Consider the following 22680-nt stretch of genomic DNA (forward strand, 5'->3'; position numbering starts at 1 on the left):
CCTGGCTGGACCTCAATTATATTTTCGAGTGAGTGGTGCCGGTCTGGTAGGTCTGAAGATGCAGACAAGCTAGACCTTATAAAATGCCGGATCTGCAGATATTGGACAAGGTGTGAGGCTGGGAGGCTATATTTGTTCCTTAACTGATCAAAGGACATGAGTTGTCCCCCTTGATACAAGTCCTTCAAGCGTTCCACTCCCATTCCCCTCCACAGAGCAAACACAGGATCCATCCCTGAAGGTTTAAAGGCATGGTTGTTGCAGATAGGCCTGTCTATAAACTATCTGGGGCCGTTTAATCTGCTTCCAGACTTTCAAAGAACTGTGTACCAGAAAGTTCCCTTCATATAAAGATTTGTCTGTCTCAACAGGGCTGTTCAGTAGAGCCGGAAGAGAGGTCCCACAGCAGACTGATTGTTCTATGGGAAGCCAGGCAGGGGGATCTCCAACAATACTCTCCCCAAATGTACCACATCCCCAGAAAGCCAACATGTTTAAGAGTGCGTCCCAGTAGTAGCATCTGAAGTCTGGGAGACTGAAGCCACCCTCTTTTTTTACATAAGTGTTTCTTGTTTATTCGCACTGCTTTATACTGCCAGATAAAGGGAATTATAATAGAGTCTAATTTCTTAAAGAAGCTCTTAGGAATGCATGATGGGATAAACTGAAACAAATATAAGAATCGTGGGAGAACCACCATCTTGATGGCGTTCACCCTCCTGACCAGTTAAAGTGGAGGAGTCTTCCAGAAATTTATGTTCCACTTCAATTGCGTTATTTTCAAGTTACAATTCTCTTCAAGTAGCCGTGCAGGTTTCCTGGGAACAGTCACCCCAAGATAAGTGAACCTGTCCTTAGTAACTTTAAAGGGTACCAAGTTCAGTGCAGAGTTATCTGGATGCAAATATACAGGCATTAACTTGTTTTTATTACAATTAATTTGAAACCTTGAGAAAGACCCAAAGTGGGTAAACGGCTCCATAATTGCAGGTAATGACTCACATGGGTTTGACACGTAGAGCAAAACGTCCACCGCATACATCAACAGATAATGCATCCGCTTCTTAATAGAAATTGGTGATATTCTGGGGTGATTTCGTATGTCTGCGACCAGTGGTTCTATGGCCATGGCAAACAAGAAAAGGGAGAGAGGGTCCCCCTGCCTGGTGCCTCGGAATAAAGGGAACTGAAGAGAGATATTCTGGTTCGTGATTACACTAGCCGTAGAGTGAGCATATGTAATACGTATCCAATCAATGAACCCCTTCCCAAAGCCTCCATGAAGTACGTCCATCGCACTCCCCCGCTCTCCCTAGCTCTTTCAATCAGTTATTGTTGAAAACAAGTAAAGGAGCTTTCACAGAGATACTTTTTTTTTTTTTACAAAAATAGCTTAGGCTATTTATTTCAGATAATTTTCATTTACATTTCAATTAAATTAAATTTTATTTATAGTATCAATTCATAACAAGAGTTATCCCGAGACACTTTACAGATAGAGTAGGTCTAGACCACACTCCCGAATTTACAAGGACCCAACAGTTCTACTAGTTTCCTCCAGAGCAAGCAACAGTGCGACAGTGGCGAGGAAAAACTTCCTTTTAGGCAGAAACCTCGGACAGACCCAGGTTCTTGGTAGGCGGTGTCTGACGAGCCGGTTTGGATTAGAATGAAGAGTGGCAATAACAGTCATTTACATGTGTTGCAGCTACAACATACAACTTCAACATAAGAGGTATGTAGCACAATGTGGATGTGAAAGCAGTTAAAAATAGACTATGTGACTTTAAAATTTGTTTTGGTTAAAGTCAACAAATAATCGGGATAATAATCAGGATCACAATATTGATCCACATAATTGTGATTATCATTTTGGCCATAATTCTGCAGCCCTACACAGTGAAGGAGTCCCTTTAATTAAACATTAAGAATGCAATTACCAATTTAGAGGACACAACATAAAATATAGTGGAATTAGTGGTGAAACTGAGTGCTTAGTCCTGTACTTTTGTTTTTGTCTGTTTTTTTGGTAAAAAAAATTAGGCTCTTCCTAAATTGTACCAACTGGAAGAATATATAGGCCAAATGGCCAGAACGTAAATGTAGGTGAGGCAAACTAGGCAGATAAATAGTACTGGAATGAGAAACCAATGACAATATTTCAACTTTTTCTTCTCGTGCAGTTGCAAATTTCCGTTGTCCTTTTGTAATGGTGCCGTATTTGTTTGTTGGAATACGAATCCTGAAGAGGTCTGATCTCACTGCTGAATGAAATACTGTACCTACAAAACATTCCTTTCTTAAGGAGGGGGTAATTTCTGCTGTGCCAACATAGATATTTAATACTGATTTATTATTTTATTTGTCAGCTTATGCAATATGATCCATTCCAAAGCAAAAGTGAGTGGATGAATAGATGAATGGTTTTTAGGGGAAATACTGCCAGAGAGGTTTAATTATGATTTGCTTTTTTAGAAATCACCCCATTCTGTCTTCTTTTTCTACAGACACATCATGACTGAGCTAATTGAAACAGAGAAGCTATATGTGGAGGAACTACAAAGCATCATGGAGGTACAGTATGAGCTAGTTTTAGAATTTTCTTGCCCAGTTTACATTGCATCATGACTTACATAAAGTGGCTCTGTATAACTTTCAGTTTGTGTTGATTTCAACAGCAACTTTGGATGAAAGCGGTAGTGTTTTTACCACACTTGCTGTTGTAAAGGTCTAGGAGTTAACGTTATGAGGCTGTTGGGCTAAATGTTGGCTGAGCTAAACATTTGACTCCGTGCGGACTCCATCTGGTGGCAGAGATTAGGCAGCAAATTCTCAATATAATACATAGATATACACTCACCGGCCACTTTATTATTACCCCATGCTAGTAACGGGTTGGACCCCCTTTTGCCTTCAGAACTGCCTCAATTCTTTTGGCATAGATTCAACAAGGTGCGGAAGCATTCCTCAGAGTTTGGTCCATATTGACATGATGCATCACACAGTTGCCGAGATTTGTCGGCTGCACATCCATGATGCGAATCTCCCGTTCCACCACATCCAAAAGATGCTCTATTGGATTGAATCTGGTGACTGTGGAGGCCATTTGAGTACAGCGAACTCATTGTCATGTTCACAGAAACCAGTCTGTGATGATTCCCTTTAGACATGCGCATTATCCTGCTGAAAGTAGCCATCAGAATTGGGTACATATGGTCATAAAGGATGGACATGGTCAGCAACAATACTCAGGTAGGCTGTGGCGTTGCAACGATGCTCAATTGGTACCAAGGGCCCAAAGAGTGCCAAGAAATATTCCCCACACCATGACACCACCACCACCAGCCTGAACGCGTGATCAAGGCAGGTGGATCCGCTTTCATGTTGTAGACGCCAAATTCTGACCCTACCATCCGACTGTCGCAGCAGAAATCGAGACTCATCAGACCAAGCAACGTTTTTCCAATCTTCTATGTCCAATTTCGATGAGCTTGTGCAAATTGTAGTCTCAGTTTCCTGTTCTTAGCTGAAAGGAGTGGCACCGATGTGGTCTTCTGCTGCTGTAGCCCTCTGCCTCAAAGTTCGACGTACGGTGCTTCAGAATGCTCTTCTGCCCACCTGGTTGTAACGGGTGGTTATTTGAGTCACTGTTGCCCTTCTATCAGCTCGAACCAGTCTGGCCATTCCCTCTGACCTCTGGCATCAACAAGGCATTTCCGCCCACAGAACTGCCGCCACTGGATGTTTTTTCTTTTTCGGACCATTCTCTGTAAACCCTAGAGATGGTTGTGCTTGAAAATCCCAGTAGATTAGCAGTTTCTGAAATACTCAGACCAGCCCTTCTGGCACCAACAATCATGCCACGTTCAAAGTCACTCAAATCACCTTTCTTCCCCATACTGAGGCTCGGTTTGAACTGCAGAGATTCTCTTGACCATGTCTACATGCCTAATGCACTGAGTGGCCGCCATGTGATTGGCTGCTTAGAAATTAAGTGTTAACGAGCAGTTGGACAGGTGTACCTAATAAAGTGGCCGGTAAGTGTATATGCACCATCTGGTGGCGGAGATCAGGCAGCACATTATCAATATATATCTATATTGATATTTGAATAATAAATAATGATATTTGAATTATTAAAAAAATGAAAAGAAGAATGGGGTTAGGTTTAGGAAAAGAAGAACCGGTTGGGATTAGGAAAAGAAGAACGGGGAAAGCAAACATGACTCGTGTGAAACAAGCACAAGATTCTGTTTTTCATTTTCCCTTTTAGCTTTAAGTTGTTCTTCATTTAAATTCCTTATTTTCTGTGATGGCCCTGCCCCAGTGTCAGCCAGCATATAGCTTCTAAAATAAAATGAAAATACAATTAGGCCTAAATAAGGTCTATATAGGCCTATATAAATAAAACTCCTGCTACCTTTTACCTACATTCTCACTAACACTGGCTTTTCTGGTGTTACGCTGTCTCTGTGACCCTTCAGAGTATGTGCCCTGTAGCGTCATCTACCTGCCAAAAATCATTTTATGACTTTGCGGGAAAAATCGGACAAGGGCAAAGCATTCAAGGAGTTTGCGGGGGGGCTCTCTAACACTTTGTTTTGTTGTCAGCTGTTGCAGTTGCTCCCGTCGTTCAGCGCGCTTTAGCAGCATCCCCCGCAGGCTGATCCAGGCTCCCTGTTCCCCCTACCCGGGCCAAATAGTTACCTGGATTTATCTTGATCCTGCGAAATGGCCATGTCGGTTATTTGTAAACAAAAAAATTCTCTGGCAAATGACCCACCATATTTCACCGAACACTACGGTCCTGTTGTAATTAATCCAGTTTGAATCAACATTTTTTTGCTGGGTCATGTATAATCTTTCAAGGTTTTGGTTTCCTGTGTGCCTATATGTTTGTCGCAAAGATGGATATGGGATTACGGGGGGCTGCGTACTTCTCCTTTCATGACCAACCTGGTTTAGACCACTGCCCGACTGGAGACTAATAATAATAATACTAATAATATTTAATTGTACATAAAACAGGAATTAATATTTGGTTTTAAGTGCAACCTAGCTAACAGGCGAAGAACACAAACAACAAAATCACTAGCTAGTTAACTTTTAAATTTGCAAGAACTCTAGACCAATACAACAACAAACCTAAATAAACTGACATCAGTTATACAACTTACAGTTCTCAAGAACGCACACACACAATCTCAACTGATTATCCTCCGGACAGCTTGTCTCTTTTTCTTTTCTCTCACTTTTTTCTCCATGTGGTGTGTGCGCTGGCTTGCAGTGTGAGGCGCTTGTCCGCTCTGTTCTCTGACATGCACTCACCATCACTCCTGATAGACGAGCTTTTGTACAAAACTAAAGTAACAAGTCAAATTTTTTTAAATTTACGGTGTAGAAAGTACCAACATTTGTGTTAAAATGTAAGGAGTAAAAGTAAAAAGTCGCCAAAAAAATAGTAAAGTAAAATTATCTGAAAAATCTACTTCATCATCAGCCTATTCCTCATTATGCACTGATGATATGTTACACATTTTATGTTGATTGGTCAAATCATTAGTGAGTCAATTCTCAATGAATTTGAACACAGCCTTGATTTCCTTACTTTTAAAAAGGATAAGGATCCTACGGAGCGCTCTAGCAATCAACCCCTGAGCCTGCTAAACTCTGATTTTAAAATTTTTGCTAAGCCCCTAGTGAGTCATCTGGCGTCCCACATGTCAAAATTAGTGAATTTCGACCAAACAGGATTCATAAAAACGAGAATAGAAGCAGATAATGTTAGATGCCTTCTCCTAATTGTGGATGCTGCAAGAGACAGTAAGACGCCAATGTCACTTCTTTCTATTGACACAATGAAAGCCTTTGACAAACTTGAGTGATCATTTTTATGGTCGGTCTTAGAGGTGATGGGCGTTGGTAACACTTTCATTGTATGATTAAAGTTATGTATTCTAACCCCTTAGCCCGAGTCTTAACCGGACGCACCTCCTCCTCTTTGTTCCCAGTTTTTAGATCTTCAATGCCAAGGCTGCCCCTTGAGTTTGTCCTCTCTTTAGAGCCTCTGGCTCAAGGCATTTACCAATCAATAATGGTGTTAATATGCATTGGTAATACACAGTATAACCTCTCTCTATTTGTGGATGACATTATGGTCTTCTTAGAAAACCCCTTCTTAGTCTTTTCCTCAGCTTCTATCATTTTGCAAGGAGTTTGGAAGCTTATCAGGCTTTACAATTAACTGGTCAAAGATTGCATCGCTTCATTTGAATGATTCTGCTCGCAATTCAATCATCCCTGCTAACATCCCATTGTTATTGAGGTATTGAGGTTTTCCTTTGCTTAAACCAGATTGTTAAGCATAACTACTTTGTTGCTCTGAGCAACGTTATGACAGATATGGAAAAAATGGATGGATCTCCCCATGTCAATTCAAGCTTGTATCTTTGTGATTGAAATTAATGTTTTAACCAGGATTAACTTTGTGAGCTCTTTGCTACCTCTTTCCTCTCCTTCTGGTTATTGGCTCAAATTCCAATCAGCAGTGTCTAAATTAATCTGGAAAGTTAAACGGCCACATCTTAAGATGTCTACTCTACAGAGGAAGAAAGAGGACGGTGGTCTTTCAGTTCCCAACTTTCAGAATCAGAATAAACGCATTTTCCGTCAACAGAAACAAGAAAAAAAAAGCACAAACACCTTGGAAAGGAAACTCTAGCCTAGCAGTGGCCCAGCTAACCTATAGAGAGTAGGCCGTTTCAAACTAGGTTGACATAGCATTCAGAAACACAGTCTCTGTAATCACATCAGACAACAGTGCGACCAAAACAAGGACGCATTAAGAGAACAAGACAAACCAAGGATTTTTCAGTTCTGATCCTCCTCCACGGCGCCCTCAGTGACGGGATCCAAAGCATTGGCTCTCTCCCCGCAGCAGCAGCAGGAGGATGACGGGGCACAGCCCCGTTCACATAGTCCTCAGCCTCCCCGGCGGAGGTGAAAGCTCTGTACTGTGCACCGTATCTGATCTTCAGTGTTGCCGGAATAAAACAGGAAAACAATCCAGACCTTTGACTTGTGCTGAATCCATAGTTTGATAGAAGGCTTGCCGCCGCTTGACCGTGTAGTTGCTGTAATCCGGGGAGAAGAGAGTTTTCCGGTCCTGAATGACAAGTGGAGATCTCTGCGCAGCCTGCCTGGTTGTGTAGCGGAGGACGTTGAAAATCAACATGCGGTTAGTAGTGGTGTTCTTCTTTGGGCTATCACTGTAAATTTGGTGGGCTCTCATAATCTCAATCTGAACATCTGCTAGATTCGGGAACCACTTAGGCAGTGAGCGTGAGAGATACTGGATAGCATTAACACCTTCCTTCATTAACCTTCATTAACCCTGTTGGAGAATTGTTTGAGTGTCCTATGTAGCAGAATGACTCTAACCCAATTATTAATTTCACACAAGCACATTTATTCAATGCAGACAGACAAAAATGCTTTCCGGGCTTTTAAACGAGCTCGGTCCTAATGGAAACTTGTCTAGTACAGAGGTTCCCCAAAAGGCACTTAGACAAGTGTGCTCATGTTAAAGGTTCCCTGTGGAGCCTGATGGTCAGTATATGGTTGCGGGGCACACTCCCTATTCTGCCTCTTCCTCTTTCTTCTTGCCTCTCGTTTTTTTACTCAGTACCTTCAGGTATCATTTACCCAACAGACAGCTATGCTCACTCCCTTCTCGTCTGCACGTCCTGTTCTGAGTTATCAGACGTCCTTGAACTTCAGTGTCCTGTGCTCACACATCCCTTTCTGTGCTCACTGTAGCTTCTATCTGACTAAGCCACCCCTGTTCTCTCCTTCCTAGCTGCCACCAGCTGCCAAGCATATGTATATATGTCACACATACCACACCACTATGGTTATACAATTTATACTTTAAGCCAGCCTTTACGGGCTGTTCCTGGGGTGCCCTGCTCACACCACTCAGCCATGTTATTTACCACAAATTCCCCCTTTTCGCACCTATAGGTGCGACCACATTTTACACTATCTGCAGTGCCTCAACGTCCTCCCCGCCTCAGGCATGGTGAGTAATGGCAGCATCCAGCGGAGTAGGGAGGCGGCCTTTTTGTGACAAGGCCGTGGTGATGAGCCGGGATAATGGTCCGCAGGCAGGGCACACAGCAACACCCCAGGTACTAGAATAGCGAGAAAAACAGCGATAGATGTCAAACAAGCAGTGTATAAGATTCTTCCATTTGCAAACATGGTTACTCCCACCTCCCAAATGGATTGATACACCTGAGGCGCCATGCATCCCTGGGAAAGGGCTCGAAGTTGGTTCAAAGACCCTGGTGACCTTCCCGTCTGGGGCAGTGTTGTTAGGAATGACCGTACAGCACATCTCTCCGAACATGACAGACACTCCCTTCTCGGCCAGCAACATGTCCAGGGCCACCGGTTCTGCAGCGCCATCCAATGTGAGGAGCCATCTGCTTGCCAGCCCCTCGATTGATCCTAGTGGATTACTCAAACGCAACACATATAATGAACAAAAAATTTATACGGTCAACATTTTTGTTTGGAGTCTGGAATAAGGCTGAGAAAATTGGGATTTTTTCAAACCCAGCGGCAATTTGCTGCATTATATTCATTGGGGACACCTCTGGGGACTCCAATGTATCCATATAAGGGGGTTCCTAGGAATGGATCAAATTTCGGTAAGCTCCTGCCGCTAGACAATGTCTCGCCTCCTAACGGTGAGTTGCACTGCCCTATGGGGTGTGTACGTATCTTGTTGCCATAGGGAAAGGGCAGGCTAGCCGGGCTATGGCACATACTCCGTGTGTTCTGTTTGGAAACTTTATCTGTGAATAGATCGGCAGGCCTCCACAGTATAAAACAATCCAATTCTAGCTTGGGGTCCTATCGTCCTTGTCTTGAGTCGGTTATGTTACACCAAATCCGGGGGAATCTTCCTAACTTACAGTGGGCTTAACTGGCCTGTGAAATTATAGCAGTGATATCTTGCACCTTCCCCTTTAGAGCAGTGAAATACCCAGGTTTTCAAATCCTGGTGGAAAAACCGTACCAGCGCACTGCATTAGGAGTCGGCACCTTGGTTGAGTATATTTAGCTGCATTCATATCCTAGTGGGTCGTGTCTGGATAGAGGGGAGCTGGGTGGTGAACAGAGGGCCGTGCCGCTGCACATGCGACACACCCCCATGTATTGGTCCTTTGCATTTTGTATAAGCCATTTACCCACAAATTGTCTTTCCGCTCTGAGGCTAACTTAACAAGTCTTTGGATTCATCTGGAAAAATCTGTATTATTACATCTCTATCCTGAGGGGCGCTCGGGTCTATCTATTGGGAAGATCTGTGGAATTGTCTCGGTGGAGGAGGTACTATCTCAATCTGGAGGGGAGTCAGTTGATCGTCTCCTGGACTGAAAATCACTATGCAAATCACCATACCTTATTTCCCTTTCGCTTTGATGTGCTTATTTATGGACAAAGCAAGGGGTTCTGACTTGTACTGTAGTCTCTTGTATGGCAATATGTTCCAGTCATTTGTCATCCACCCACCATCTGCTTTTGGAGCCCAATTCCTGTAGTCCACCCTACTCTATTCCAGCTGTCACAAGTCTATACTTCCCTCTGTGTGGTCTTTTTCACACGCCGCAATCTGCCCCGTCACAAAGATATAATCTTTCCCTCGGTATGAACTATTCGTCCCCGCAGTCTATGGCCGACACAAGTCAAAAGTGAATGCAGTGGTGTTCCTTCAATATATTCTAACAAACCGGGCTCCGCATCGTGGCCTGGGGGGTAGGTGTAGTTTGAGTCCGGGTCTGTCGTTTGGTTCTGTTCAAGGGGGATTCTGATTGGTATAAGGGGCCCTTGTCTGTTGACCTTTTGCCAATCTTTTAACTCTTCCAAGCCCCAAACTAAAATGCCCCACTATATATTATTAGGATCATGCTCCCACAGTTACCCTTTCCCAATCCCATTTCTTCCATTGTTGGGGTTATGTTGGGGGCCATTGGGCCCCAAAACCGCGCTTCCAATTAACATTTTAACAGATGCCTAATTTCCAATGAGCGTTCTGGAGGAGCGGCTGGGGCACAATGTGTCAGGTGATGCCAAGGGGCCTTTTTGCCTTTCACGGACGAGTGTGAAGTAACTCCTTCACTTCGTAGGGCCCAGTCCACCTGGGGTAGTCACTGTTCGTTTGGGAACCTAACCTGACCCAGTCGCCTACCTTAACCGGTAGTGGGCGTTCCTCCTCTGGTCTTGGTACGCCACCTGCACTGGGTAGAGAGGGCTGAAACCAGAGATGTTAGCTTTTCATGTAATCTGACATTTCTACCGTTGCACATCCAATGAGGGCATATGACCTCCATCATTGGGTGGCCCAGGCATTTTCTTCCTGTCAGTATCTCAGCGGGGAAAGATGTGTTCTCCCCCTTTTGCGGACCTATAGCCATGAGGGCCAGGGGCAGAGCATCTACCCACTTCAAATTACGTCTGCACACACTTGGATCTTAGCTTCAACGTCTGGTTTGCTTTTTCCACCATCCCTGGGACTGTGGGTGATATACCGAAACCAAATGAATGTGTGATCCTAATGCAAGTTCCACCTCCTGGAGCGCTGTTGTTGTTGAAATGTGTCCCATTGTCGGACCTGATGCCTGGGTACTCCGTACCTTGGTATGAGCTCAGTCTTGAGCCACTTCACGACTGTTGGCATTTATTGTTGGGAGAATGCTCTACCCATCGGAAAATCTGTCTAACATTACCAACAAATACCTTTTTCCTTGTACTACGTTCTCTGCCCCATGTCTGTGTAGTCTATGCTGATGTCTTGGAAACATGCGACGGGACGGGAACGCTCCTTGTAATGTGGTGAATGGTTTTCGCGGGTTAAAATCGCCACATACATGGCACTCCTGGCAAAAGGTGGGACCAATATCTCTCATATTGGGGTGCCACCACAGCTGAGAATGTTTTCCAAAGTCTGTTTTCGGCTTTGGTGTGGGTCTAGGCGCCTCTGGCAACAACAGTCTACAAATTCAGCTGAGGCCGAACTTTCTTGGTGAGAACGCCACGCCCTTGTTGATCTTTGGTGGCCATGTCTCTTTCATTGATTCCACTCATAGGCTCTGCCTTTGTCTGCATCTTCAATGTCCTTGGGCGTGAGCGGAGTACTTGTTGCCTGGTTCTACTACCATCACCATCTGTTTGATGGATATCCCCCAGCCCTTTTGCTGCTCCGTCTGCTGCTCATTTCCAGCGCTTACTCGCCCTGGTACTATATGTCCTTTGCACTTCCTTATTGCCAGTTTTTGGGGTAATTCCATTTCGCTCACCAAGCCATTACTTCTTTTGTGTTTAATTGGTGCCCCCGATGAAGTCAAGAATCCTCTTCTTTTCCACATTATAGCATCCAGGTGGGCAGTTCAATGTGCATATGTGAGTCAGTGAATATATTTACGTTCTGTTTGCTCAGTCTAATGCGGCTGTGAGGGCCATGACTCTGTCTCTTGTGCGGACGCTGGCTGTGTATTACTCCTGATTCAACTCGACGTGGTTCCCGTCGGGAGTTGCTGCACCACTGCATAGCGCCCGATTTGTGCCTTCCTCTGTTCGATAACAAGCATCATCTGTGTACAGCCACATGTCTGCGTCCATGATGGGTTCATTTTGCAAGTCATCTCGACTTTACTTCCACTGCTGCTTGTTCTCACACACATGCGGGGTGCCTGTGTGTGTATGGTGTCTGCCATGTTGATGCTTCTGTGGTGTAACTACGGTTACACCACAGAAGCATCTGTGCATAAATAGCGGGTGTGTGCATGTGGCTTGCAATTTGTCCGTCGGCTGCGCTGTATGAGAATTCTTTGCTTGTGAGAAGGCTGTACACCATGTGACGTATGTATCATCAATGGGTGACACATCACTACATGAGCAGTCTTGTCGATAGCCTTTGCCAGTGCAGACACCTATATGCACATGATGTTTTCCTTTTTCCACCGTGTCCAGTTGATGAGTGGTACCAAACGTGTTCTCTCCCCTTTTTTGAAAAAGCATGGCGTTGAGAAAGCCGGTTTTTCAGAAACCATCCATTGAAAAGGGAGGGTATAGTCTGGTGGGAAGTGAGGATGGCAGCCTGCGAGAGTGCCTGTTAGGTCAGAAAATGCAGTCTCAGCATCCATTGTCCAAGAAGCAGTGCTTGTGGTTCTGTGACCAGCCTCGCCACCAGGGCGCGCAGTGGGGGCGGTGCGATTGTGTAGTTTGGATGAGATCGGCTGTATACGGTCAGCCCCAGGAACGACAAAATGTCAGAGACTGTCAACGGGAGGGGGTGGTGCAGGATGGCTTGACGATGCGCAGGTGAGACAACCTAGGCCTCCAGAGGAGATGTCTCTCCCAAGAAAAAGGCCTGCCGGCGTGCCACTGGATTTGTCTCTTTTGACTTGTAGCCTTGCCTGCCAGGAAATGCAAACAGGCGGACGGTGGTATTGACACAGGTTACTGAGTCAGAAGCGGCCAGCAAGAGTCGCACGTATTGAATGAGAACAACAGTCGTTGGCAGCTGTAGTTCTAGGAGATGCGTCTTGAGGACTCGATTGAACAGCCCAGGAGAGTCTCTGTACCCCTGTGGCAATCTGGTGTAGGTGTACTGTTGTCCATTGAAGGTGAAGGCAAAATATTGTTGAGAGTCCTGGTGGAGTGGCACACAGAAAAAGGCATTGGCCAAGTCAATGACAGAGAAGTGAGTGTATACTGGGCTGAGAGACATCAGTGACACATGGGGGTCTGGTACCGGGTGGACAGCTGGTACTGTAATGTCATTGATTGGACGAAAGTCTTGGACCATACGCCAGCCCTTACCCCCCGCCTTTGGAACTGGGAGGATGGGAGTGTTCCAGAGGGAATTGGTGGGATAAATGACGCCTGCCTCCAGCAAACCTTCAATAGTGGGGGAGATGCCTTGTATCTGCTCTGAAGTCAGCCTGTATTGGGGTCTATACAAAACTGTTTGAAAGTGGGGTTTGATGTTGACAACTACAGGCGCAGTGTCAAGGAGGCCAGTGTCATGCGGACTCGTGGTGAACAGGTGGGGAGGCAAGGAAGAGAGAGCAGAGGCCGCACTGGGATGGTCTGTGCACGGGAGTCCCTGCTCACGGGGGAGGGGCAACACCTCTGGCTGGGTGCGATCCGTTGTTTTGGGGGCCTTGAAACACCACATTTGGTCTTCCTCTTTAGCTTTGAAAAGGCCTGGGACCGAAGTGTAGTCCCAGGTGTAACCCAGGGCCCTCTTAACCATAGGGCCTAGGCTCCGAGCCTCCTGGCCAAACCCTACTGCTAACGTGACATGAGGAACAGCAGAGTCCCATAAAGTATACCACTGGTTTCCAAAGTGTGTCAACAGCGCGGCAGCGGCAACTCCTTCCTTCCCACAATAGATGGCTCTGCACATGACCAACGGTTTCTGGCCTTTCATGTTGTCTTCCCAGTCATCTTGGTATGGTGTGTCCAAATCTTCTGCAACATGCAGGGTACAATGGACATGAGGTAGTGGGGACATGTAAGGATGGAGTTTATAGATCTGGGGCCGTAGTAGGTGAAAAGCATGTTGGATGGATGGGGTATCTGGGCCGGTAGGAATGAGTCTAAGCCAATAGACAAATTGGTGTAAGGGAGGGGAAGGAGTTGGGGTAAGGGCCAAAACAGTGACTGGTGCGGAAGGGGTGGATAGAGGGGGAGGGGTGTCTGTGACGTGGATACCGTCGTCATCCATCCAAATGGAGAGGTGCATTTTGCACATGAGATCTCTTCCTAACAGATTAACGGGACAGGTGGGGGATATCAGAAAGGGGTGGGAATGAGTCTGATTGCCGAAGGTGGTGGGAAGAGGATGAGTGAAATGTTGGATCAAAGGGGTCCCACTGACTCCCATAATAGACTGAGTTTTATTAGAAGGGGGAAACTGATCAGTGTTAATGCAGGAGAATGTAGCCCCTGTGTCTGCTAACATTACATAGGGATGGCCTTGGATGCTAAGGGTGACTAGCGGTTCTGAAGAGGAACTAAAATGGAGGTCAGTGGGTGCTAATTCTCATTGTGGGCCATACTGTGGGTTGTTACCTGCTGTTGGAGTGAATGATTGGCTGGGGAGCGGGACGGGTCAGCTGGATGACTTGTGGGTGGGAGTGGTGGCTGGGGTGGCCCCCACTATTGTAGGAGTGCTGTTGAGTTTGTTGGGGCTGTTGACAACTCTAGCAAAGTGGCCTGGTGGTTACAGTTGTAGCACAGGAAGTGTGGCTGTGTCTGGCGGGAGGAGGACCTCCTCTTCCTCTTCCCCTTAGAAGTTGCCCCTGCCTCTCCCCTTTGTGGCCACATGTTGGATAAGGAGGGTTTGATTTTGGCCGGGCCTAGGTGAGGTAGTGAGGAGGGGAGGGCCAATGGCCCTGGGCCCGCTGTAACAGCTGTGTGACCCTCCACTACTGGTACTATATTGGTAGGTGGGGGTTCCTGGACGGGGGTAGCTGTTTTCCCTTGGGTTTCTGCTAGTCAGGTCTCCAGCTGCTTTGTCAATACCTTGGCCTTAACGCTTTAGTTCATCATCCTGATTGGCTGATGTTCTCTGGTATTTGGACAGGTAATGGCGGACATGTTCTGACCAGTTGGCATCAGTCATGGTTTTCAGTCCCACCACACCATCGAGCTGAGTCTGAACTGTGGGTGGCAACCCTTGTATGACACCATGCCTAAAAAGTGCAATCGTGGTTTGCGAATGATTCCAGGGTTCGCGCATCGCCTTCTGCCAAACTCGCTTAGCACGATCAATATAAGCGTCATAATTTTCATCTGTATTTCTTTTTAAATCATGCCATGCGGTCTGATCTCCGGTAGTGGGATATCTAGCGTGTAGTTCTCTCCACAAGTAGGGGGCGAAAGTAGCTGCTGGTTGTGAAGAGGGAACTGTGGGGCCTACACCTGCGGCTGCTAATGTGACTGTAGCTTCGTCTACGCCCATGACTCTCGAGAGAATCGCTCTGTAATCTCCCAAACATAATTCAACGCCAGCCGTAAGAGCTGCCAGTGTGTCTCGAAAGTGTTCAGCCCCTCCTGTGAGGGCGGGAAGTTTGGCACATAAAGTGTCCAAGTCCCCGAAGGCGTATGGAGTATACACCATGACTCCTCCCCCCTGTCCTGCCATTGGGCGCAGAGGAAGCTGTGTCACAATCATAGCTCCTTTGTCTTTGTCAGTGTCCTGCTCTGCTGGATTCCTTCCCTCTTCTTTGTACTCTCGTGCTAGCTCTAAAATGCTCTGGTTCAGAGCCCTCTGGCATCTAGCAAGTCTTCATGGCTTCCTGAGTGTCTGTATTCTACTGACCTCTGAGGGCTTCTCTATCTGGGTCTTTGTTAGTCAACTTGCCTTTTAACGTTCCCGCTACAAAGAATCATCACATTCTGTGTTATTAGACTCTCTTTCCTACTTCGGTTCCTGTCTCATTCTTTCCTTAGCATCATCACCTGAGTCCTCATCATGGCTAGATCAGACTACACTGGATGTGGGGTGATGGACAATGGGGGTCTTTTGGTCTCACTACTGGCTTGTTTGTGGGTTGATGATGGACAATGTTCAGGATGTTGGTCACAAATTGACTATCAAAAGGATTTGAGGTAACCAATACGGGTGGTCAGCATGTAATGCTGCAAGAGCAGTCGCTGCGCTGGGGAAATGATTCGCTACTGTCTCCTGGCTACAGCCTGTAAATACACTCAACGCTTTGCAATCTATAACAATGCGGGTATTTGGATCTTGGGTATGTCGAGTTGTAATGCGTTTGGTGAAGGCGAGCGGGTAACTACTGGAGCTGTGTTACTGGTTGGGGCGCAGTCGGTGTGGGACCGGAATATGCCGGTGGATGATCATTAATGGCTAGAGTACTCAAGTCAGGGTAAAATGGGTTATTTTTACTGAGAAGATTTGGGTCCAAATTTGGGTCCTTTTTTTCGCGGTCAGGTTCTTCGGTTGATACAAGTTTAGGATCAGGTATTTTGTTATCAATTGTTTTTCCATTGCCTTCGTCAGCTGGTTCCAACCTCCCATTGTGTTTTTTCTTCCTCATACTTTTTTTTTGGTTTGTCAGCTGCAGTCCCTTTTGTCTCCTCAATCTCTGACCTCTCTCTATGTTCTAATTAGCTAGTTCATAGTTCACTATTTTGCTAACTGGTCCGGAGACGGCGCTCCGCGAACAGGTATCCATCAGCACGTTCCCATTCAGCTATTAACAATTTTCCTTTCTTCACATCTCCCTTTTCCTTCCTGCTTTAAAGCCTTCTCTAGCACTTTCATATGTGGTAGACATGTCTCACTTCAAACAGCAAACCATATTCTATAAAATATGACAATAAAAATAAAAAATCACAATGGCTATAAGCGAGTGTTCTCACAATTGCTAGTTGTTTGCTTTTTGCTCAGTTCAGCATAAGATTCAATCGACAAAGTGGGCCGCCTGGGCGCTATATCAATATGTGGGGGCAAATCTGCCCCTCCGCAGAGACAAACAGGCAACACCAATTCTACTTCAGGAGTGGAAATCACAATAGCACCTCATCATTCTGTTGAATTATGTGTTGTCTAGACAAATATGTAACTTCTTCTATGAGTCTATGGATAATTCAAAACAGGCATCTGAACTATCTGTCCATAGCAAGCTCCTACCCCATTCTATGTTATTCTTTGACTGTATGTCCCTTTTTCTCCACCTCATAAATATTATTATTCTGAATACTATGTCCATAGCAAGTCCTACCCAATTCTCTGTTATCTTCTGACTATATGTCCTTTTCTCTCTCCTACCTCATAAATATTTATTATATCCTCAGACCTCGTCACACAATACAACCTATAGTTTTCCACTTTATCTCACATTCGTTTCAATCAACTAAAACACCTTTGCCCAACATTTTAGTCGTCTTTAATGCAATTCATCAGCAGGAGCAGGACATGCGAACAAACAGTTCTGATCACATTCATTATTAGCGTCTTCAATGACAGAATTTAATTAAAAAGGTTCTGCTCATGTTTGTGAGAGAGCGCTCAGTGATCAACCCAGTCCGTCACTTATCCTGCATCCGGCGAATCTGCAAAAGCAGCGTTGGTGCCGGACAACGGTACAATACCGCGTCCTGGCACAATTCTCCTGTTCACTCCTGTCCCGGGTTTCGGCACCAAATTTTGTTGGAGAATTGTTTGAGTGTCCTATGTAGCAGAATGACTCTAACCCAATTATTAATTTCACACAAGCACATTTATTCAATGCAGACAGACAAAAATGCTTTCCGGGCTTTTAAACGAGCTCGGTCCTAATGGAAACTTGTCTAGTACAGAGGTTCCCCAAAAAGGCACTTAGACAATGTTTGTGCTCATGTTTAAAGGTTCCCCTTGTGGAGCCTGATTGGTCAGCTAGATTGTTGCTAGGGCACACTCCTATTCTGCCTCTTCCTCTTTCTTGCCTATCTGTTTTTACTCAGTTATCCTCAGTTGAGTTTCCTAACAAGACAGCTGTGCTCACTCCCTTCTCAGTCTGCACGTCCTGTTCTGAGTTATCAGACCGTCTGAACTGTGTCCTTGTCTCACCACATCCTCTTCTTGTGCTCACTGTAGCTTCATCTGACTAAGACAGCCCTCCCTGTTTCTCTTCCTAGGCACCCCACGCTGCAAAGCATATGTATAATAGTCACACAAACACACACTCTTTGGTTAATACAATTTATACTTTAAGCCAGCTTTTACGTGGCTGTTCCTGGGTGCCCTGCTCATCACCACCTCAGCCATTGTATTATTTTACCACAACCCTTTCACCCCAACGATGCGGATGTTGCATCTTTGGTTTCTGTCCTCCATGTCCGCTAGCTTCACCTCTAGCTCTTGTAAAGCGTAGCCATGACTGTCAGGAATACTTGCGTTGCTTTCCCCGTAGGGCTGCACGAATATGGCCAAAATGATAATCACGATTATTTTGATCAATATTGTGATCACGATTATTATCACGATTATTTGTTGATTTTAACCAAAACAAATTTTACAGTCACATAGGCTATTTATAACTGCTTTCACATCCATATTGTGATACATTCCTCTTATGTTGAAGTTGTATGTTGTACATACGTACAGCGGCAACACATGTAAATGAAAATGATCTGAAATAAATAGCCTAGGATATATAAAAAAAAAATTATCTCTGTGAAAGCTCCTTCACTTGTTTTCAACGATAACTGATTAAAAGAGCTAGGGAAAGAGTAGAGTGCGATGGACGTACTCACAGAGTGACGACTGACTCATTATGAATGGGTCCAGCAGTCTCCGTCTCACGGTATTACTCTACCAACTGAAGTTACTTGCATTCAATAACTTCTTCTGTGTTTTTTGCCGGGGCTGCCGCAATGTTTTTTCTTTTCTTTTTTTGTCTGTCTGTCCGAGGTTTCTGCCTAAAAGGAAGTTTTTCCTCGCCACTGTCGCACTGTTGCTTGCTCTGGAGGAAACTACTAGAACTGTTGGGTCCTTGTAAATTTTGGAGTGTGGTCTAGACCTACTCTATCTGTAAAGTGTCTTGAGATAACTCTTGTTATGAATTGATACTATAAATAAAATTGAATTGAATTGAATAGCAGCGTTACCAGCGGAAACACTGGTACAAATAGTTTGCCTCTCATGCTTAACAATATACAGCTGTGTTAACAACAATTAAAACTGTGGACAAAAATCAAAAGCATTACACAGACGCTGTCGCCACTCTGTCTCTGTTGCTGAGGAGCCTTTGTGAGTGAATGGGGGTTGGGCTGCGCGGAGAGTAAAAGGAGAGAGCCAAACACAGGCATAGCTTGACAAAAGAAATGGGTCATGTAGTGTAAAATTAAACCATATCAATATAAACAACATTGCTTCGTTTGTGGAGAGGCAGCGGATGCGACCAAGAGGAAAAATATTACTCGTGCCCTCGAGCCCTGTGAGCTAACAGACACTAACTAGCACCAACTAGTACTGCTCACTGCTGTTGTCTGAAAAACAACACAGACGGGACAAAATGTTGCGTTTACTAGTAAACTGGTAAACCTTGAGACCGATGTATAACTGACTGCTATCTGTTGAATTTTTCTCACGTTACTCTGTCCTCTGTGACTGTCTCCATCTAGAAACTAAGCTGCGCGGTGCAGGGAACAACTCTGACTGGCACATGATCAGACAGTAGTTTACGGAGCGGTAGATGGGCTTTGCAAAAAAACTCAGCGTTCTATGAAATGATACATTTAAAAATAAATCGCTCGATTACGCAAATTTGATTATGGGAAGCCAAAATCGTGATCGTGATTAAAATTTGATTAATTGTGCAGCCCTATTTCCACGGTGGTTTTTAGGTTGTTCACATCAGATCTGATGGACCCAAGGCTGTCCGTATCGCTGTGTTGGACTTTTTTCTTGTTTGCCATTCTACTTCAAGTAATTCTAACAAGAACAAAGTGGTAAAATATTGAAGTTCGAATCATATAAAACAACTATTTGACAATTTTGGGCCAGGAGCTACACCTTAAGCCGCCATCTCTGTCCAGCCAATCACGTCTCACATTTTCCCCTTTATTCAACAATGCAGCACTCTTGATTGGTGGGAGGCCTATAACAGCTCCCCAATGGGAGCAGAGGGGGGTTCATTATCTAAAAGACATCTTTAGCGAGAATGGCTTGTTACCTTTTTCCGACCTACAAAACACATTTAGTTTACCACGTTCCTAATTTTTTCTTTACTTTTAATTAAAATCAACACACAAGGCATATAGTATCCCGTGGCAGAGTTTGTTGCACATTCATCCTATCTAGAAATGATTCACTGTGCAGCCAACAACCAGGCTACCTGGTATCCAGGCTTTATCAGTTTTTGGTAATGTATGGCCGCTTTGGCCTTCCTATGGCTCAGGTCTGGGAACATAATTGTCCAGACCTGAGCAACAATCTTGACTGGCATGATTTATGGTCCAACGTCCCAGAATCCAGATCATCAGCAGATTCACTACAATTTCATTCATAGGTCATATCTCACCCCTGTGAAAATGCATCAGATGAAAATAATAACCTGCCCTTTGTGCACCTTCTGCCTACTGAAGGCTTATCTTCACATGTTCTGGGATTGCTCTCCTGTTCGTCAATTCTGGAATAATATTGCATCCAAAATATCTGCCCTGATTAATGATACTGTACCTGTTACTGTCAATGTTTTGATTCTGAACGATATGTCATCACTTCAGCTCTCTAAAACTCAAACGTTCTGTAATTGCTGGACTCACGGCTGCTAAGAAAATGATTAGCCTAAAACCAGCTCATTCCCTGTCATGACACCTGTCATAAGGTGTCATGACAGGGACCCTTTTTTTTGGGATATTGTATATTTGGAACTCTCTGCAGCTCATTGATCTCCATGCTGTTGACTGGTGCTGCAGCCTTCTTTCCTCTATTTGCGCATGTATTTGGTTCCTTATCATGTTTCTGTCTGTCTGCGGGTGTGTTTGTGTATTGTATGTCTGTTTCTGTGTGCGTTGTTTGTGAGCTGCAGACGTCACTTTTGCTGTTGTGTTTTTGTTGTGTTTCCCTCTTTCCCGTCTTTCCTTTGTGTTTTTTTTTGGTAGGGGGACACGTTCTTATGTTTCAGTATATTTTTTTAAATTGTTTTATCTTTAAATGAAAACATTTGGTCATAAAAAAAGTAAATTTCCAAGCCTGTACTTTGTTACTTTTACTTGAGTAAAGAAGATAAATCAGTACTTCTACTTTCACCAGAGTATTTTTTAACACAAAGTATATGTACTTCTACTTGAGTTCGGGAAGTGAGCACTTTTGCCATCTTTGCATAAAACTTCCCCATTACGGAACAAAATATAACTTTCAGTCAGGTGGGAAGCCAGTTGTATTTCCATGTTGTGCTGGTAAACTGTCATCACTGTCTTCAGCAACCTATTTGACAATGCAGCACTGCACCAATTTTTATACACAAAAAACAACTTTGATCTGCCAGGTTCATAATATTTCTTCTATATTGGGCTAAGATCTGCTATGAAAGCTTACAGAGTGCCCTGGGATCAGCAAATTGCAGAGCACCCCATCGAGAAGTGGGTCAGACCCATGCAAAACTCCAGAGGGACTGTTAGTCATTTACAATGAGATACTCTATCATTCGAGACACCTAGATGCAGAAAGGGTGTGGGAAAGGGAATTGGAAGTGCTTCAAATCTTGCGCATCAACTCATACACTTTAAGCTGATTGATATGCTTCCAGATGAAATTTGTCCCAAACCCAATGCTGGACCCGTTTATTATGAGTCAGCCATCTCTCTGTGAGTAGCGTCCATCACACTCCATCTTACAGTTATAAATAGCATATGTGATGATAAAATTTGTTTTGGTTAAAATTAACAAATAATCGAATAATCGTGATCAAAATTTTTATCAAAAAAATCGTGATTATCATTTTGGCCATAATCGTGCAGCCCTAAAGTACATGCGCCTGGCATCAAAGCGATCCCCGACATTGGCATCAGTATCGGTGCTTCCCTAGCCCCCAGGTTAAACTGGATCGGCCCAACTCTAGTACTTATTTATTTATCTTTGTCTTTTAACATTACCCTGGAATAGATCCTACATAATTCTAATAAATCATTATTGTACTTTCCTCCTCAATCTTCCACCCAGGGTTATTTTGCAGAGCTGGATAACTCAGAGCTCAGCCACCTCATCCCCCTGTCCGTTGGGAACAGAAGGGATGTGCTGTTTGGCAACCTGCCAGAGATATATGAATTTCACAACAGGTAGGTGCAATGCAGTTTGTAAATTTTCCTGCCTTATGTGCTATTGAATTTGGGAAACACTGAATTATCAGAATTACCAACAAGGCTGACCACAGGACACATAAAATAATATGAAGATGACTGAGAAACTACTCCACAAAACATTACTGACAAAACTATGTGACAGAAACTCTTTAAAGTGAACGCAAATAAATTAGATGAAAAAAAGCTTGTATTACTGTCTGAAGGCTTCTTAATCATCACATGAAGGGATTCTTTCTTATTATTGATAAATTAGTTATGCACAGAAAATGACAATAACCTTTTGCACTTGCACTACCAATAGAATTTATTCAGTCTCATTAAACTTTGCAGCCATTACTTACTTACTTAGGCCTGTTACTCAGAGAAGGAGCATAGGCCACTGACAAAATGTATCCACCTTGTCCTGTTTTGTGCCAGCTTCTCCAGATCTTGCCATCTGTAGCCAGGTCTTTCCATCTCGCCTGTGACTCTCCTCCTCCAGGTGTTTCTTGGTCTCCCTCTACCACGGTTGCCCAAGCAGGGCGTGGCATGTGATGGAATCAGGGCATGAAATTAACACCAGCCCACCCATCAAATGTGGGTGAATTTTGCAATTGGCTGTCAATCTACCTGCCACGTTGGCTGGTTGCCAATGAGAATTGAATGATTCAGATGTGTACCTATAGGTAAGCAGTTGCTTACTGGCCTGAACGAATCAGGGTCCCGCATCACTGGAAGACATTGATTGACAGCTGGGGCCCCCTATTGCATTTTAATTACTGGCGACAATCCCAGCAGTCCCACGTGCAG

At 44.5% G+C, this 22680-nt stretch overlaps 1 protein-coding gene across 1 annotated transcript in view; it reads left to right on the plus strand.

The window, feature by feature from the left end:
- The window catches only part of mcf2l2 (MCF.2 cell line derived transforming sequence-like 2), a 356499-nt gene that overhangs the window by 204671 nt on the left and 129148 nt on the right, over positions 1-22680 (plus strand). Inside the window, exons 16-17 of the mRNA XM_032511616.1 lie at positions 2508-2574; positions 21752-21867. Coding sequence (XP_032367507.1) covers positions 2508-2574; positions 21752-21867 — 183 coding nt within the window. The remainder of the gene's footprint in view (positions 1-2507; positions 2575-21751; positions 21868-22680) is intronic.

Source organism: Etheostoma spectabile, unplaced genomic scaffold (assembly GCF_008692095.1).
Source record: "Etheostoma spectabile isolate EspeVRDwgs_2016 unplaced genomic scaffold, UIUC_Espe_1.0 scaffold395, whole genome shotgun sequence".
In the NCBI taxonomy this organism is placed as follows: domain Eukaryota; kingdom Metazoa; phylum Chordata; class Actinopteri; order Perciformes; family Percidae; genus Etheostoma; species Etheostoma spectabile.